At 39.3% G+C, this 18,254-nt stretch overlaps 1 protein-coding gene across 2 annotated transcripts in view; it reads right to left on the reverse strand.

The window, feature by feature from the left end:
• Nucleotides 1-938: 938 nt before the first annotated feature.
• Nucleotides 939-18,254, reverse strand: part of LOC140075132 (multidrug resistance-associated protein 1-like) — a 43,542-nt gene continuing 26,226 nt past the window's right edge. For both annotated transcript variants that reach the window (XM_072120647.1, XM_072120646.1), the window contains 14 exons: nt 17,471-17,638; nt 16,804-16,987; nt 16,296-16,356; nt 16,112-16,205; nt 14,252-14,459; nt 13,806-14,116; nt 12,411-12,610; nt 11,278-11,404; nt 10,222-10,323; nt 9,439-9,585; nt 8,048-8,206; nt 7,570-7,736; nt 7,121-7,315; nt 939-5,883 (listed from right to left, as the gene is read on the reverse strand). In XM_072120647.1, the coding sequence (XP_071976748.1) occupies nt 5,775-5,883; nt 7,121-7,315; nt 7,570-7,736; nt 8,048-8,206; nt 9,439-9,585; nt 10,222-10,323; nt 11,278-11,404; nt 12,411-12,610; nt 13,806-14,116; nt 14,252-14,459; nt 16,112-16,205; nt 16,296-16,356; nt 16,804-16,987; nt 17,471-17,638 (2,232 nt within the window). In that variant the 3' untranslated portion in view covers nt 939-5,774. The remainder of the gene's footprint in view (nt 5,884-7,120; nt 7,316-7,569; nt 7,737-8,047; nt 8,207-9,438; nt 9,586-10,221; nt 10,324-11,277; nt 11,405-12,410; nt 12,611-13,805; nt 14,117-14,251; nt 14,460-16,111; nt 16,206-16,295; nt 16,357-16,803; nt 16,988-17,470; nt 17,639-18,254) is intronic.

Below are 18,254 nucleotides of genomic sequence, written 5' to 3' on the forward strand. Positions count from 1 at the left end.
GCTGAAGTCCGCTGGAGTTCACTGTCCTATCCTGGGTGCAGGTAAGCTCATGTCAAGCGACACTTTTTTTAAAAAAATACTGTGGTTTTTCCAAATCCGTTGGGTTTTCCTACGGCCACGCCCCCCCGATTTCCGTCGCATGCATACTGGCACCGATGCACCACAATCCGATCGCGTGCGCCAAAAACCCGGGGCAATTCAGGGAAAAAATGTCGCAAATCGGTAATATTAGAGAAACCCGATGGAAAAACGCGATTCATTAGTAAATGACCCCCTCTGTATTGATTTGAGCCTATTCACATTCATCAAGCAGCTCCAAAGTAATGACAAACCAACGCTTTACATGTAATAGTTTATATCTTTAGATTAGATTTATATCTATTCAGATTCTATAGTTAAATTAGTTCTAAAAGTTTGGACAATCTGCAATACATTCAAGTCCAAAATCCCAAACTCCAAGGTTAGTTTTATAGATATTTGGTAGCTATTGCTCCCCATATACATTATACAACAATGACAACTTAAAGGAAACCTACCACTTGAAGTGGCAGGTATAAGGGGGAACTACCGAGCACCAGCTCAGGGTGAGCTGGTGCCGGAGCTTAGTTTTGTTAGTGTTTTAAACCGCAGCATCGCGATTTAAAACAATTTTTAAACTTTATGGCCGAAGCTGCTTCGGCGCAGGGAGGTACGCGTCCGGCGCACCATGCGCGCGACCGTGCCCGCGGCTCGCATTCACTTCCAATGTAGCCGAGCGCCGAGCACGTACCTCCCTGCGCCGAAGCAGCTTCGGCCATAAAGTTTAAAAAGTGTTTTAAACCGCGATGCTGCGCTTTAAAACACTAACAAAACTAAGCTCCGGCACCAGCTCACCCTCGGCTGGTGCTCGGTAGTTCCCCCTTATACCTGCCACTTCAAGTGGTAGGTTTCCTTTAATAATGCATGTTAGTTAGCAGGTTACATGTGCTGCTCTCTATCAGGACACATTAATAGTATAATACATTTCTTCAAAATAATTTTAAAAAACTCTTAACCTAACAAATTCATTATCCTCTACATGAAGAGGTGTTGAGCACTGCCCTTGCAGTGTGTGATATTTAGAATATTTCCAAATTGCACATTGATGGTAGAGAATTCAGATAAAGGCTTTTGTTCCCTGGAGTTACAATGTAAATGCATCGTAAAGACAACCTATAATTCTTTAATTAGCTGAATAACAGTAATAAAAAAATAACTTTGTAATAATATTAATTATCTTTAGTGATATTGCGCCAAGATTTTCTGTATCACCTTATAGGGAACCCGTCAGGGTGATTTGGGATACTTAACCACCTACAGGTACTTATGGACCAGTGGTTTAGTGTCCCAAATCGCCATGTAGGATTTTAAAGCATTCGGTCCCTTGGAGCCTGTGGGTTTTCTACCCTGGCTTCACGGAGCATGTGCAGTGGATGCTGTCCTGGCTTCACTTCCCTCATCACAAGACGTGGCGCCGGATCTTCTGATGTCAGTCGGTTGTGCCTCATCAGACTCACATGTTGGTAAGTATTTAAGTTTATTTAAAAACAAAATAAATCATGTAAAAACTTCAAAAAGGTCCATTTGGAACACTAAACCACAAGTGTAATTGGTTTAAGGTCCCAAATCATCCTGACAGGTTCTCTTTAAGATCCAAAGGCTTCATGTACATAAGGCTTGATTCTTTGAGTTCAGATCTAATATGAAATACCCCTGACAGTCTATATGTTGTCTTTAACATCATATCTTCTTTATATGTAGCTGAATCTTTTCTATTTGTACCAACAACTTACTGTATGCTAAAAACTGATATTTCACAAGTGCTTTGTAAAGAACTTCACATTGATTTTTTTGAGCAGCTTCTTAAAGGAGTTTTCCCACAAAAACAAGATTGTGAAAGAAAGTTCTCAAATTTGAATCCCCTAGTGATATTTACACAATAAAGATCATTTTTAACTCTGTAGTTTTATTGTCGTTTTAGCTTCTCACTCAGTGTTGGTCAGTGTAAGATTCCAGACTGTGTGCATGGACACTCTGAGCAGACACTTCATGAACCCTCTGTGCTATGAGATGCTGTGAGCTGACAATGTGGTTAGATTATCAGGGTGCAGGGTTAATCTACACTTTTATTTAGCTTCTGAACATTCTACTAGTATCTGCCACATAGAAAGAGAGATGAGACAGGTCAGAAAATAATGAGATCCAATAGATGGTTATAAAACACAATGACACTCTCAGCTCTGCTAACTCACCTATAATATACAGAGTCAGCTCTGCTATATGCCTCCCTCCCTGGATATATACCTTATCTTGCCTGTAGCTAGTAGAGTCTCTGTACACTGCTGCTTGCAAACAGGTAGTGCCCATGTCTGAGCTGGTCTTGTAATGGGGAGGGGGAGGTGCAGCAGGCAGAGAGCACTGCAAAGTGCAGACAAGAGAAGCTATTCATGAGAAGAATCTGACCATAGTCAGAAGATTTACAGTCCACGGTTAGATTTACGATCTAGGGGAAACCAAAATTGCATACACCAGGACTAATAGAGACAGGTTGGAATTATATCTGTGAAATGCTATATTTTGGTTAATAACAGTGAATAAGAGAATGTGTTATTTTGTTATCCTGAGTACATTTAAGAATCTTGTCTTCGAGGAAATACCCATTTAAATATGTGTTATATCCATCTCAAGAATCTGATCTGTCTCAACTCTCTTTTTCTATGTGTGAATTATGAGGTGTCTGCTTAGAGAGTCCCTGCCCGCCCTCTGAACAAACAGCAATAAAATGGAGTAAAATTGTAAAGAGAGTTACAAATGATCTCTATTGTGTAAAAATAACTAGGGGATTAAAATTTCAATTTTAACAGGTAGAATACATTTCTTAATGATTTCCACTTCAAAAAACTGCACCAAAAGATTCATTAAAACTAAATGTAATTCTTTATGATGCAGTTTTAAGAGCAATGTGTGAATGTAGAACAAATGCAGATGTGAGGATTTCTCTTGTACCTCTTCTCTGGTGCAAGACAATGCGATGGTTGTTCATTCTCTTCAGGATACAATAGGGCAGATTTACCAATCTGATTGATCAATTTACTACTTATTTTTTCTAAAACAACGTGCACTACATTTGTCAAAAGATTTCACAAAGTTTTTAGACATTATTGCAACAGGGCACCAAATGGGCTTATCATCTGTTGGGACACAAGCTGTGAAAAAAAAAAAATTTGGAAAATTTTTCTCCACCAACTAATAGGAGGTGCAAAATACAACTAGACAGTCATAAACTGTGTCAAATTTATCATTCAGCATCAGACACTTTGATATGGTGCAGTATAAGACTGTTTAGTCTAACTTTGTTATGCCTTTAAAGCACCCACCCCACTCATTGCAATGATTTAATACTAATCTCCTATATAATCTGAACCTCTCAATTCCAAAACTTCTATTAAGCTGCCCCAGTTTACTGAAATGCACTACCCTAGATAATAGGTAAATTTTCCAGTTATCCATAAATTCAAGCATATTTCCTAAGGCAGATCCATTCTATTCCCTTATCTTAACTTTTCTTGGTTCCCCAATCTACTATTGTGATTCCATCCTATCTCTTTATCCTACAGTCCGTGCAGTTAATGCACTTCATACCTGTATATATACACATACACCGCCCTGTGGCTGGCTCATTCTGCTTTACATTTACCACTCTCCATTTTATAAAAATGAGCACAATCTTTCTATATGTCAATCAATTTTACCTTCTTTTTCACCCCTATTTTTTAAGATAGCAGGCACATAACTCAATTAGGAGACTCTAAGGATTTCCTAACATCCGGCTTCCAGCATATCCAATGGCAGTGTAAATAAACAGCGGCTTAGTTCTTAGCCCCCAGCGTCTTAGCTCTTAGCTTGCAAAGACTAACAAGTTTAGGGTTAAAGAGCATTATTGTTATAATGCTCTTTATAATGCTCTATTGTTGCAATAGAGCCAAACATTCATGAAAGTACAGAGGCGCTCACTGCTCTGTAGTGTAAATTACTGCTCTAGAGTATGGAGTATATGCCAACAATTCAGGATGTATATAGTCAAAGAGATTCTCATGAGTGTTCATAACAATTGAATCCATTGCCGTCAGCACCACGGACGATACGTCATGTAGCTGTGCATCACAGGGAACGTTCCCAGTTTTTGTGACTTTCTGTGTGTTTTGAACCACAAGAGGAATTGCAAATCTAATTGTGGTAAACGATTTCTTATATAGCCTTTGATTTGTTACATGACCACCTTCCATTGGAAGAACTTGCCTAATATGTAGGGAGCCTATGTAGATGTCGTTTGCAGCACGGGATACTAAAATGTAAAAGCGGAGAGAGACATTTCCACGTTCCACATTTCCCCCACAGCAGCTGTGGCTTCATAGAAAATGCAGCTGATTTCCAGGGAACTTGAAGTCTCTAAAAGGTGCCATAAATTCGTCTCAAACTGTGCAAAAATAAGTAGTGAACAGCACTTGTTTAAGACACTTTTTGAGTCTCAAATAAACTTATTTGAGCAGTATGTAGGAAAAGCATCATGGCGCAGTGGATGAATGCCGCACTCCACATATAATATAATGCAGTGAGGGAAGATGCTTACAACCACAACCATATAAGGGATCCTTGTAAGGCACACAAGCGCCCATCACAGTTGTGCATGTGGCTTTCAAAAACATACACATATAATACATATATATAAAATCAGTCCCAAGTCCCAAGATCTACTGCATCTTGTATCTACCACCTAAAAACAACTTTACAAAGGTATTTTTTCCTGTGGTAAATTGTGGTGTACCTAAAAGTACTGAACCACATTTTTATTTCCTATAGTCATGTGACGGTTACCTGGTTATATAAGGCCACCAATTACATATACATATATATAGTATTATGTGCCATTGAGGTATACAGAAGTGTGAGGCAGATATTTGTTTCATTTTCCTTAGTCAGCATATAACACATAAAACACAGAGAATTTTCCCTGAAATCTAACTTTCTACAAAGGTGATGTCTCATCTATTAACATATTTGCGTGTTATCCTCCTGCACAGTTTTTTGGGATTTCCTTCATGTTATGTATAGCGCTCTAACTGAAAAAACCTCTCATGAGACATGTCATACAGCAGATGTAAGTCATTCCCTTACTAAATACAATGTACACATACTAACCCAAAAAATGTAAGCTAAAACCAATTAAAGACCTCATCAAAATTCTACAACTAGTAAAGGCACAACATATTGTAGTGCATGTGCCTCGGGTCCACCAGCTCCCCCTCCTGGTGAATGACCACAAATAAGGTAAAAGAGTCCACATATACATATAAGGTGAGTAATTTTGTAACATTTACCTTATTTGTGGTCAGTCGCTAGGAGCGGAGCTGGTGGACTAGGGGTACAAGCCATACTATATGCTGTGCCTTCCCTCAATGTTGAATTTTGGTGAGTTTTAATCTTTTTAATTTGTTTTGTCTTACATTTTTGGTGGTGGCAAGAAATTATTTATGCCTACTATAGGACATGTCTCTGGAGAGATTTTTTTCAATTATATGTTTGACATGACCCTTAACACTGGTCTATATATGTGAGCAGAGCTGGTCCCCTTTCTAGTTTGTAGATGTAATCACGCTCTTACACTGAGACGTGTGGATTCCATTGTTAGGCACATATGTAGCTGCCCTCTGCTGTGTTTAGGTGACAATGTGCTACACTTTGCACGTTGTTCGCAGTTAAATAATATTTGCATCTTTGGCCATGGAGTAAAATTGTCCTCTTTTTTCTAGTAATCTTGATGGAGTGTCAAATTCTACAATTTCGCCTTTGTCAAAGACAACAATCCTGTGAAGACAAAAAAAAAAGCAATTTATACTGTTCAAGAGAAAATAAGAAAGTACTAAACACACAAATTAATTCAGACCCAACTGTGTTGTGATTTTTAGTTAAAAGAGTTGTTGAGTTTCAGCAAATAATTGATATTATTATTGTAATGGAAAGTTATACAACTTTCCAATGTACTTTCTGTATCAATTCCTTAAGGTTTTCTAGATCTCTGCTTGCTGTCACTCTATAAAAAGCTTCTATGTTTACTTCAAGTGGATAGAAATCAGTCCATGGTCTTATGATGAACATGCAGGAGTCGTTAGTACCACACAAATCAGATTACTCTCTGCGATAATAACAGCTTGTGCACCTGAGTGTCCTTCACATGACCACGGACAGATTTCTATCCACTGGAAGTAAACATAGAAGCTTCCTAGAGCAGAACAGCAAGCAGAGATCTAGAAAATCCCCAGGAACTGATACAGAAAGTATATTGGGAAATTGTATAACTTTTCCTTACACAAATAATATCAATTATTTGCTAAATGTGGACAACCCCTTTAAAGCTTTTACTCTCATATACAGGATGTTAAAATACACTGCGGACTTCAAACATAAAGAAACAAGCTCAGACACTATCTGATGCCTCCTGGCAGTGGCATAAGTGAAAGGATTGTAAGGAGAATAATAACATCTAATCTGATGCCCATGGGCAGTGTCCCTAGAATTCCTTAGTACTTGCACCTGACCCCCAAGATAGACCAGGACAGTCCCAAGAAAAACTTTCCCTACGTGAAAATGCCCTAGAAATCCCTTTATAAAGTTTGGCCTTTTAAATAAACATCACAATATAATATAAAATAGCATTTCTGTAACTGAATACAAGGCGATTTCTGTATTATCATAGTAACTATAGGCAGAAAGTGTGAGACATTCAAAGAATCAGTGGCTTTGTGGCGATGTATCTGCCCACATAAGGGTGATAACGCAATCAGGAAATTTAGGGATATTATGAAGCTAGCGGAGGCTCTGAACAATCAGGTGTCTATTTTGGCGCCTGTAACTAATTGTGATCAGACATATGTTTCAGTTATATATCTAATTATTATTTGTAGGGGTCACTTTTAATCTGTTTATTACAATCTCCTCTCGAGGTAGAGATACCAGCCTCAGGAACACTTATGTGCCAGTACCCTAACATTTAGTAATGGTCAAGGGTTAATGAAAAATCGGAAAAAAAAAAAAAAGTGCTTACCGTGTGTAGTCCATGATTGTATTAAGTCGGTGTGCGATAGTTATCACAGTACAATCCTTAAATTCTTGTCTAATGGTGGATTGTATGAGGTCATCGGTCTCCAGGTCCACAGCAGCGGTGGCTTCATCTAGAACCAGGATCTTTGTCTTCCGCAGAAGGGCTCTTGCCAGGCATACCAGCTGACGCTGACCAACACTAAGGAATAATAAAGTGTCACATCTTAGAATTATAAAATATAAACTTTTGTAAAATATTAAATAAACAACAGAGGTGTACACCAAATTGACTGTTTTTAAACAATTGTTATGGGAAACCATCTGTGTGAAATCCCCGCCCCCACCCCCCCACCGTTTACTGGGGCAAAATGCAATTTCACAGAGATTTGTAAAGATATCATATTATCAATACATACAACACATGTGTCTGAAGTCTTCTTTTCCCAACCATACCTCAGATTCTCTCCCCCTTCAGAACATATATGATTAAGGCCATCAGGTAAGCCGGAGGCAAAACTTTTCAAGTGAGCCAATTCTAGAGATGTCCATATGTCCTCATCTGTATAATTATCAAATGGATCAAGATTCATTCTCAGCGACCCAAAGAACAAGACTGGATCCTGCAGAAAATAAACACAGATATATTAGGTCTATAGATGCTGGTATTATTCAGATACCATGCATTGCATTTTTTTGTCAAAATAACGTTTCACCAAGAAGTTGTTTAACATACAAAACGTAAGTAATTTTTGCAATGTAACAGGAAAACTGAACTGTGGAGTCGGAGAGTCAAAGTCGGAGTTAGGCTTAATGACTCCACAGCCCTGGTGATAAGTAGAGGAAGGTTGAGAAGAGGAGTTTCTAGAGTCTACTATTATAAAAACTTAGCTGCTCTTTAGCATTTATCTTACCAATTTAAAGCTGGCCTTACCTGTGGGATGATTGTTATCTTAGATCTAAGTTCATGGAGGCCTAGTTTTGATATGTCTGTCCCATCTATATAAATTCCTCCAGTTGCCGGTTCCAGAATTCTAAACAAACCCAAGGTAAGAGATGATTTCCCAGCCCCAGTTCTTCCTACGATGCCAATCTGTCCAAGTAAAACACATATTAAGAATAGAAGTCATGACGGAGTGAACAAAAGCTTTAGTATTAATAACAGTGTTCATTGTATTTTATTTAATTATTCCCTTGAAAAAAAGCAAACAGGTATGAGAAGTCCCATTAGATCATTCTAAAAACCAGTGTGAATGCATATAATTTAGGTGAAATCTAAATTGTTTATAAAAATGCTGGCACAACATGAATTAGAGGGTCCGATAACTCTAGTCGATGGAAAACTTATAAAATTTAATAGGAGTTTAATTGGAGTCGAGACAGAGATAAGTCATAACTCTGGCCCTAATAGAGTAAAGCCTTTGAACACATTTATAGCACTAAATTTAATTTTTATTCTTTGAAATACAGAACTGGAGACACAGGCAGGAACTAGATTTCTGTCTGCAGTTTGCATTTTAAACTATATCTTTTACTGTCTTTATCTCTGGTTCTGTAGATCACAGAACCACAAGCCTGATGTGATCTGAACGTTGAGATTCATTTCTTTAATATGACACCTGCATTTTTAAAAAGAACCAAAAGGTAGGGGCTGCAGCCTCTTAGCTTGACTCCTATCGGGAGGAGATTTTACATAAATGAGTGAATTCTAGAAAGGGCATTGTAACCTCTACCTGAGGGGGGTAATAGTTTAACCGACTCAGGAAAAAGCTTGCTTTATTAACATTTATATTAATATAATATACAAATGGATGGAAACATTTCTTGTGTAAGGCCAAATTGAAAAGGGACATGGGGCCCAGGGATTTATCACGCTGGCACATTGTGCGCGGGTTATAGCTAGGCCCACTTAGCGTGAAGGTGGCGAAAGGGTGAAAATAATCACAATTCAAGGTGCTGCACAAGGCAATGCGATTATTTCAAGGTTTGTACAGCAGAAAACTGGCATAAAAGCCTTGATAAATCTCCACCATAAGCTATAATACAGATTAGTAGGATTCTATATTAGTTATTTTGACAAAAGGGCAACTTTGTCATGTGCTGATGTAAGAACGCAGGCACATGTTAAATATCTCCCTGTATTTCTTTTAGAACAATAAATTTTATAATGTAATAATAAAATTTATAATGTATATTAACTATGTTATATTTGTTCTATACATATTTCTTAAAGGTTGCAACACTGAAACAAAATGAGCTTTACCAGAATGTCACTTAAATAGACAATGCTCCAACAATATCTTGAAAATAAGTGTAAACACGTACCTTCTCTCCAGGTTGTATAGATGCCGTGACTTTCTTTAAAGCCAGTTCTAAATCTTTTCTATACCTTAAGCCATAATTCTGAAATTCTATTTTACCAGCATGTGGCCATTGTGTTAGTGCAGAGTCATGTTCTGATGTCCATGGGGCCTAAAGGAAGATGTAAGGTGTAATAAATATCATAACAAAGTAAATCTCCATTAACTCCGTTAAAAGCTATTAACTGATAGCAAAAAGATTGTGGCTTGTTTATTACATTTTAGTAAGTTTTTTAATCCGCTCACCCTTAGAGCAGGTTCCAGTTACATGATGATGTCATCAATATCAGAATTTTTGGGAATATAACATTCTGGACCACTGCTGATCATCTGTTTCCTGGAGTTTTCCAGTTTCATGGAATAAAAGCTGAGCTGCAGTTTTGCAAGCCTTGTACTAAACAGGGAATGGAGTTTGACTTCCAGGTCTGTGCTATGTTATTTTTCCACAACTGCAAGGCTACCAGAAACAGCTGATCAGTGGGAGTCCAGCGTTTTGATCCCTCATTGATGCATTAATCAATACTAGTGTAACTTGAATGTTAAACAGACGTCTATCTCAAGTGGCTCTAGTAACTCCCACCAGAGAACTTCAGGCTCATTAGCATAATTAAAAAAATTATCATGGTGCCTGGATCTATGAGTAAGTGTCCCTAGATTATGAGGCTTGATTTTGATGGTCGGTTTCCTTTAACAAGCCACTTTAAAACATAACAAACATGATAAGTCTCTGAAACATAAAGGTACTTACCTCAGGCTCCACATCACAATACTCCTTTACTCTCTCCACAGAAACGGAGTTTGTTTCCATGTCGGTGGCGGTGTGCACTGCCTCTTTAAGAACACCAGTCAACTTAAAAAAAAAGTAATTATCTCTATTAACATTATTCAGAAATTCTCATAAGTGTAACATAAGTTCAAGGAAATGCAAGGATCCCTTAAAGGGTACGTCTGTTTTAGACATTACTTACCCTTGTCAACAGTAGCACCTGTAACAATGTTATAGCACTTGTTTTAACGGCTAGCACATGTCCCAATTTATTTCTATGGGGTCATACACACGGTGTGGTTTCTACGGCCGTGTGTGAGCTTGAAACTCAGAGCAGGTCCTATTCCTGACCATTTTCCAGCCTTTTCTCCTGTCATCGTATTGTGGGAAAACCTTCAACGTTAATGACACACGGGACACAAACAAATGAACACAGAACCATTGTTTGTGGCCCGTGGTATTCACACATGTTTGTATGCAGGAGGCTTTATAGGGTGTTATTTAGGGTCCTGCTACAAGGGCCACACCGATTACTATAGACTAAGCAGCTGGGAAAACAATGAGCCAAATATACAATGCAAGGATGAGTTTGTAGCCTTTCCTTGTTCTAGACATTATAGAGAAATTCCAACCTGTCAAGTTACACTTTAATAAGACATATAAGAGGAAATCTGGAACTGACAACCCAGTTACATTGACATCCGAATCAGGTGAATAGCAGACAGAGCAATGTGCAATGTAAATCTGCTTAACCATGCAGCAATGTCCATGAGGTTTGTGGTTTGGGAAAAGTGAGTTGGGTTTAAATGACAACCTGGTCATCAAACTTCCCAAGGAGCACACATGAGAAAAAAAAAGTTCTCAATGGAATTTTAATAACTTGGAAGAAGATTTATAACTTTTTTTTTCTTTCAGTTGCAATATTATATATGTTCCTAAAAATCTAATGGTTTACTCTGAATAACCAGCTTCTGACTTATTGTAAGGTTGCAATAAATTTCTATAAACCAAATAATTGAAATGCTTCATGATACTTACCCGAAGAGAGTTCACTATGGCAAGGCCAACAAGTCCAGGGGATATACTGTCCCTGAATAGCACACCAACAACCGCAACTGTGAAGACGATGAAGTTACTGAGGAGATCGCAGCGCACACTCAGCCACCTAAGAAATAGACAATTGAAGTCCCGATTATAATAAAACATAAAGGGAACCAAATTTCATAAATACAGCTAGAGCCCTTTTAACTAACTGACACCCTTCTTCTAGCTAAAAATTGTTTCCCTTACATCCCAATAAAGCAAATTTATCTTAGATTACCTGGCATCAGAGGAGGCGTGTCCTATTCGGACGGTCCCTCCCATCTACTCCTCCACCATGTCCCATGCCTCCTCTTAGCATGTCATGTGACCAGGGTGATGTCATCTAAGGTCCTTTACCTAGCTACATTTGCGACATTTAGCCCATGTATGCATCTGATCACATGACAGCATCATGGCATGATCCCAGCATGCTTCCATGGAGTTCTACACCAGTTTTGTACAGTTTGCTAATGCTAGGAGGCTAAAGGACCTAAGTTGATATCACCCTGGTCACATGAAGTGGCCAATGATCTAACAGAACACTCTCTCAATGTTCCACATAGCAGCAGCAGTTCTGTAGCAGTGAGACCTGTCAATCAGGAACAAGGAGGCAGGGCAATGCAATTAACTCATGAATATGCAGGGCCTTGTTGGATTCACTTAGTGTGATGGACTCACATCAGGCGATTTGAAAGTTTATTATAAAAGTATTTATTTTGGGTAGGTTCATTTGCATCTTATAGACTGTAAGCTCTTGTGAGCAGGGCCCTCACGCCTATTGTTCCATATGACTGTTTGTACTCTAATGTAATATTGTATTTGTATATGTCCATTATGATATGTAAAGCGCTACAGAATTTGATGGCGCTATATAAACAAAGATTATTATTATTATGACAGGTTCTCTTTAACACAAACTGGTAGTGTGATGTATGCTGTCAAATATAAATGCATGATATGTAGTTATTGTTGATCAAAGTAAATGTTTTCCTGAAAACCTGACCCCAACATAAGCATTATGTACTTCTCTCTCCATGCTTTCTTCCACAATGTATGAGAGAATGACCCCCTCTGTCTATATTCCATACCTGTTAGCAACAAAGCTGGAGAAATAGAAACGTTGGTTGGTGTTCAGACGCAAGTTGCTCTCTTGAATAAACCGATCCTGCTCCTCAAAGGCTCGTATGACATTTACTCCCTGTAGTGTTTCATTAAAGTGAGTGTACAGCGGTGACTTACTGACTGCGTCTAGACGCTTCAGCTGCCGAGAAGTGGCAACATAGAATCTCTGAAAAGAAGAAGGAACTTTTAGCAAACACTGTAGTATTTTTGTATTAGAAATATAGTAAGCCAAATTCATAATGGGACATACAACCTCCTGCACAAAGTCTATAGTTACCTAACATATAAAACACAATAAATAGTGTAATTGTGTAATCTTCCCATAGCAATGTCTGCTATAAATTAGCACTGCCACCTTGTGGCTGTCCCCTGTTCTTCAGCTATTATACTATTTATGGGGTAGATCTTTGAAAGGCGATCAAAGGATATGCGAGGTGCCGAGGTGTCACTACACAGAGGATGGTTTGAGAAGAAGCATGGTCGGTCCACAGTGTGGTGGCTGTCAGGACTTACTGTAGACGTCACTCATTCAAATGAATGTAACCTGAGCCTGCAGTAACCCTACTTATGGTGAATGATGTCTGCTTCTGGTATGACAGACACTGCTGCTGATCATCTGGTGTCGCACTCCTACCTTTCATTAGTATATCTATTAGAATTTTTTACCCAGAAAATCCATGTGAAAACACCACATCTAACGCCAACAATGCCAATAGGATTGAGCCACTGAGTCATCATCACAACGCACTTACAACTCTGCTTCCTCATCCCACTCCCCTCACGCATACGCGAGCTGACCCTGTGCTGCAAACAAATCTCATGTCTGTATAAGGGAGGGGGAAGAGGAAGCAGGAAGTAGAGTTGTTTGAGCAGTGTGCAGATAATGATAATGACTCCATTAGTGATGGGCAGTCCGGCTCTTCTTAGTGAGCTGGATCCTTAGGAGCCGGCTCTTCTGGCTCCTGAACGGCTTTCTATTAAATATAATATAGGAAGTCTCCATTAAGGGGCAAAGCCAGTGCTAAAGGGGTAGGCTTAACAGAGAAATTGGCTCACTGCCTGGAGCAAACTAGTTCATTGTGATTTTATTACAGAGATGGATGGTCAGAGACCCAAGTATATGTTACATGCCCTGTCCTCCTGCCTGCCCTGCCCTTCTTGAGTGTAATCACAAGCAAATGTCCCAGCAAACTAGCTCTCAGGCGGGGGATGGCTATCATCATTCAGTTAAAAGAGGCGGCTCTTTGGTTAGCGATCGACCCATCATTTTACCATCTCATGTCACAAAGTATGATACAACATTATGAAAATATATTTAATACAAAATGTTACAATAGCTAAAACCGGTAGACCATTCTTACTTGTAAGAAGAAGTAGAGTAAGCCCAGTGGTACAAAGGCCACAGCAGCGAGTGGTGTGGCTATTGCGATGACCAGTAGTATCTCCAGTATAGTCAGGGACATAACTATGAACATCATTAACATCTGAGGAATGATATTGTCTATAGTGTCCATCTCCTTAGCAAAGCGGTTAGTCAGATTTCCACTGGGGGTTCTTTCAAAAAAGCTCAGAGGACTCCTCAGGATGCTGTAAAGGAGCTTAGAGTGGAGCTGACGGGATACTGACACCCCTCCAACAATGATAGTGGCAGATGCTATAAAAATACCTAAAGCTGTAATCAGTAAAAACATAAAATTCTTAAGTTAGATAATAATGAAATGACAAGTTTAGAGAAAATTTGTGCTTGTGCAAAGTCTAAAAATGTCTGAACACGGATAGATACTATTGTTTTGTGTTAATATGGTACCTTGCACAATGCCTAAGACGCTGTATACGGCCAGCCGCATGCTGGTGTTCTGCTGCGTGCCATTCACAGGGGGGTCATCAGCCCATAAACCAATCCAGTAGTTATGTCCCAAAGCAGCAACTTGTTGGATGATGAAGAATACAGCGCACATGAGCAGATACCACTTCCCCATGATCTTGCAGTACTCCAAATACACAGATAATTTCACCTGCGAATACAAGTAGATATTAATGAACAGTAATAATGTATTGGTAAAAAGGTCATGGAATATTCCTTCTGTATGCTAAATAATTTCTAAATAATGGGCCAGGTGTATTAAACTGGCTGCACCAGTTTTCTATCTGACTTTGCAACAGTAAGAACGTGCAAACTGCTTGCATATGTATTTATCAAGTGTTTGAACCAATTTGGGGACACAGTGCAGCGGTGCTAAAAAATTTTGCACATAAAGGGGTGTTTAGGGGCTGATTGGGACTGTATGCCATATTTGTTACTGCGAATTGACAGAAATGTGATGCACACCCATTAGACTGAGTGCGACAAAAAAAAACTGGTTGCACTTAGTTGAAAGGAAACCTACCACTTCCGGTGGTGGTTACAAGCTGCAAATGCTGTGCACCAGCTCAGGTTGAGCTGGTGCCGGCGCTTATTTTTGTTATGTTTTTAAACAGATGTAAATCGTTTAAATGCTTTAGTAATCTTTATATACAAGTATCTTCACCGCACCGTGGTCCGCGCTCGGCGCACCATGCGCGCGACCACTTTGTGTGCGCCAGAATAGGAAGCTTTACAACTTTACATCTGTTTAAAAGCATAACGAAAATAAGTGCCGGCACCAGATCACCCTGAGCTGGTGCACAGCATTTGCAGCTTACAACCACCATCGGAAGTGGTAGGTTTCCTTTAAGCACAATGGGATTATTCCCACTTCAGATTATTAAAGATCGTGCGTCAGTATTCAATAATCTGGCTCATTCTGCACATAAGTGAGGCTATTGAACTATTGATAAATCTGGCCCAATATGTCTTCCAAAATGTAGACATAATGGTAATGATCAAAAGTCATAGTATCATTTCCTATGTAATTTAGCAGGTAGTTACTGAAGAAGTGGTGATACCCTGCTGCCCACTAGGTCCACCCATTCCTGTAACTTCTGATCCAATAAGTTTATATAAGAAAGTTTATATAAGGAAATAGTTTCTATAAGGCAATGGGGCAGATTTACTTACCCGGTCCGTTCGCGATCCAGCGGCGCGTTCTCTGCGGTGGATTCGGGTCCGGCCGGGATTCATTAAGGTAGTTCCTCCGCCGTCCACCAGGTGGCGCTGCTGCGCTGAAAAGCATCTGAACGCGCTGGAGTTCACCGGCTCGGACTGAGTGAAGGTAAGCGCGTCCCAAGCGACACATTTCTTTTTTGAAATGCGGCGGTTTTTCCGAATCCGTCGGGTTTTCGCTCGGCAACGCCCCTCCCCCTCCCGATTTCCGTCGCGTGCATGCCGGCGCCGATGCGCCACAATCCGATCACGTGCGCCAAAATCCTGGGGCAATACAGGGGAAATCGGCGCAAATCGGAAATATTCGGGTAACATGTCGGGAAAACGCAAATCGGGCCCTTACTAAATGACCCCCAATGTATTCTACATATACAGTCCCCGGATACTATGTATCTTCTTTGTAACACATGCCAAAACTTTAATCACTCCATGAAACCAGTTGCAGATAAGAAACAGTGTTTATGTCGAGAAGCCATGACGCTGCATTTCTTGCTTAGACTATAGTTTAACTATTCAAATTATCAAATGAACTGAAAAAGTAAATAATTCATTATAAAATTTAAATTGCTATCCACCATACTTTACCCTGCCTGTGAGAGCCACATCCTCTTCCGTGAGCTTCCCGGCATCGGCATCTCCTTCAGTAGGTGCCTCAGCTCCCTCAGAAGTCATTTCCTTTCTGAAAATTTCCAGACATTTAATCTTATTTTCTTTTTAACATGGAACTGCAATACAAAGACAATTACAAAGGCCTCTAAAGGTAAATTACTTTAAATGGGTGTCTGCCTTCATGACTTCAGCGCCTCTTCCTTTACTTCCCTCCTCTTGCCCTGCAAAGACAAAGGGTGTTTCAGTAACAAACTAATATTGGGTGTCAAATACTAAAAGTCTGGTTCTGAATAAATAACTTTCTTAAAGGCACCTGGGTGGAAAAATGAAGATGACTATGCATGACAATTGTATATATAGATGTAATGTGGTATGGAAATATTGTCTAAAAGATAAAGAACTACTTTTATAACATGAATGAATGCATTTTGACCATAGATTGCAATGTAAATTTTGGACCACTGGTCCCTGATCTGTGGATTTTCCTATTGGAGTGAAATAACAAATCCTATTATGCTATATATATAGGGAGTTGTAATTGCACAGCATTAAAATAACCTAAGGCTGAAGATCACTTTACTAAACACAACCTGGCATAGGGCCCACATCACATAATTCCCCACTACACTTGTATAAACAGAACTATATGCTGTGTAGTAAAAGTTTACCATCTATGTGCGGCTCATCCTGCTCAGCTGTCAGGGCGTATGTCTGAAGAAACTCTGCAAAAGCGCCATTCTTTTCCAAAAGCTCAGTGTATGTGCCAACCTCAGAGATCCTGCCATCAGACATCACTATAATTTTGTCCACTTGTGGAAGGAAACTTACTCCATGGGTGACAAGAACACGTGTCTGCAACACAAACCATTGTAAGACATGACGGATTCTGTTATCTAGAAATAATAGGTACTAGCCATTATCATTCATAGATATGGAAAAGTCCTGGTGGGGAGAAATAACACTAAGTATTATGTTATTTTTCCACCAAAGACAAAGGCAAAATGTCCTAAAACTACAATGATATTCATTACCTTACCTCCTCCAAAGAAGAAAAAGTTTTAAAGTTATAAAAAAAAGTTATATAACAGAAAATGACACGGCTCACTTGATAAATAGACAATATATAAGTCATGAAGGATATAAGTATCTTAGCAAATCCTCTGAATCTGAGGTACTGGTACTCATGCAGCCCCCCATATTACATGGCTGCTCATTCACATTTTGAAACACTGAATTGTAGAGATACTTGTCACATTAAGGACTGGAGTTGTGACTAGCTGACGACTAAGGGGACAGCATTGCCTTAATCAACATATAACATTGGATTGAACTTACTTTTTCTTTGAGTAAACCATCGGGTCCAATGACTTGCTCAAATAAATGTTGTCCCACATGGGCATCAACGGCAGATAGCGGATCATCTAATAAATAGACATCACAATTCCTGTATACGGCCCGGGCAATGCTTATTCGTTGCTTCTGACCACCAGACAAGTTTATACCCTTTTTAACAGACAAAAATAATCACATGAAATGATATTCACACTATGGCCAAACTGTAAACTGGTGTGAATTGAATTAATGCAGTTTGTTTGACTAATGTGCATTTTACACCATATTGCTGAATTGTTGCACGCTGTTCAATTATATGGCGCAAAATGTGCTGCTTTGGTGTACACACAGAAGTAACTTTTTTGTTGTTGCCCCACTTTAAATCTACTCCTTGCGACACAATTGTGTCGAATTTAAGACATAAATGTGTCTGCGAATAAGCAACCCTTTAGGTGCACAGTTTTCTGAAGAGTTGGACAAAATGCAACGATGACACATCTATGGCGCAAATACATAATAAATACATGTGCAAAATCCAAAGACACCTTTTTCATGCAAACTTAGACAAAACACTGGCACACTCAGTTTAACAGGCGTAAGCCACAATCATAAAGGACTTATGTCATATATGTGGCAGCCAGTGGGAGTAGGCACCAGAAAGCCCCTTTAGTTACACAGTATTGAAGCCTCGACACAATACTGGTGCAAACACTTCATAAATACATGTGCAAGCAGAATACGGGAGCAGAATGTTTGATAAATGTGGTCCCCTATATATATAGCATAG

This window comes from Engystomops pustulosus, chromosome 8, assembly GCF_040894005.1.
Source record: "Engystomops pustulosus chromosome 8, aEngPut4.maternal, whole genome shotgun sequence".
Classification (NCBI taxonomy): domain Eukaryota; kingdom Metazoa; phylum Chordata; class Amphibia; order Anura; family Leptodactylidae; genus Engystomops; species Engystomops pustulosus.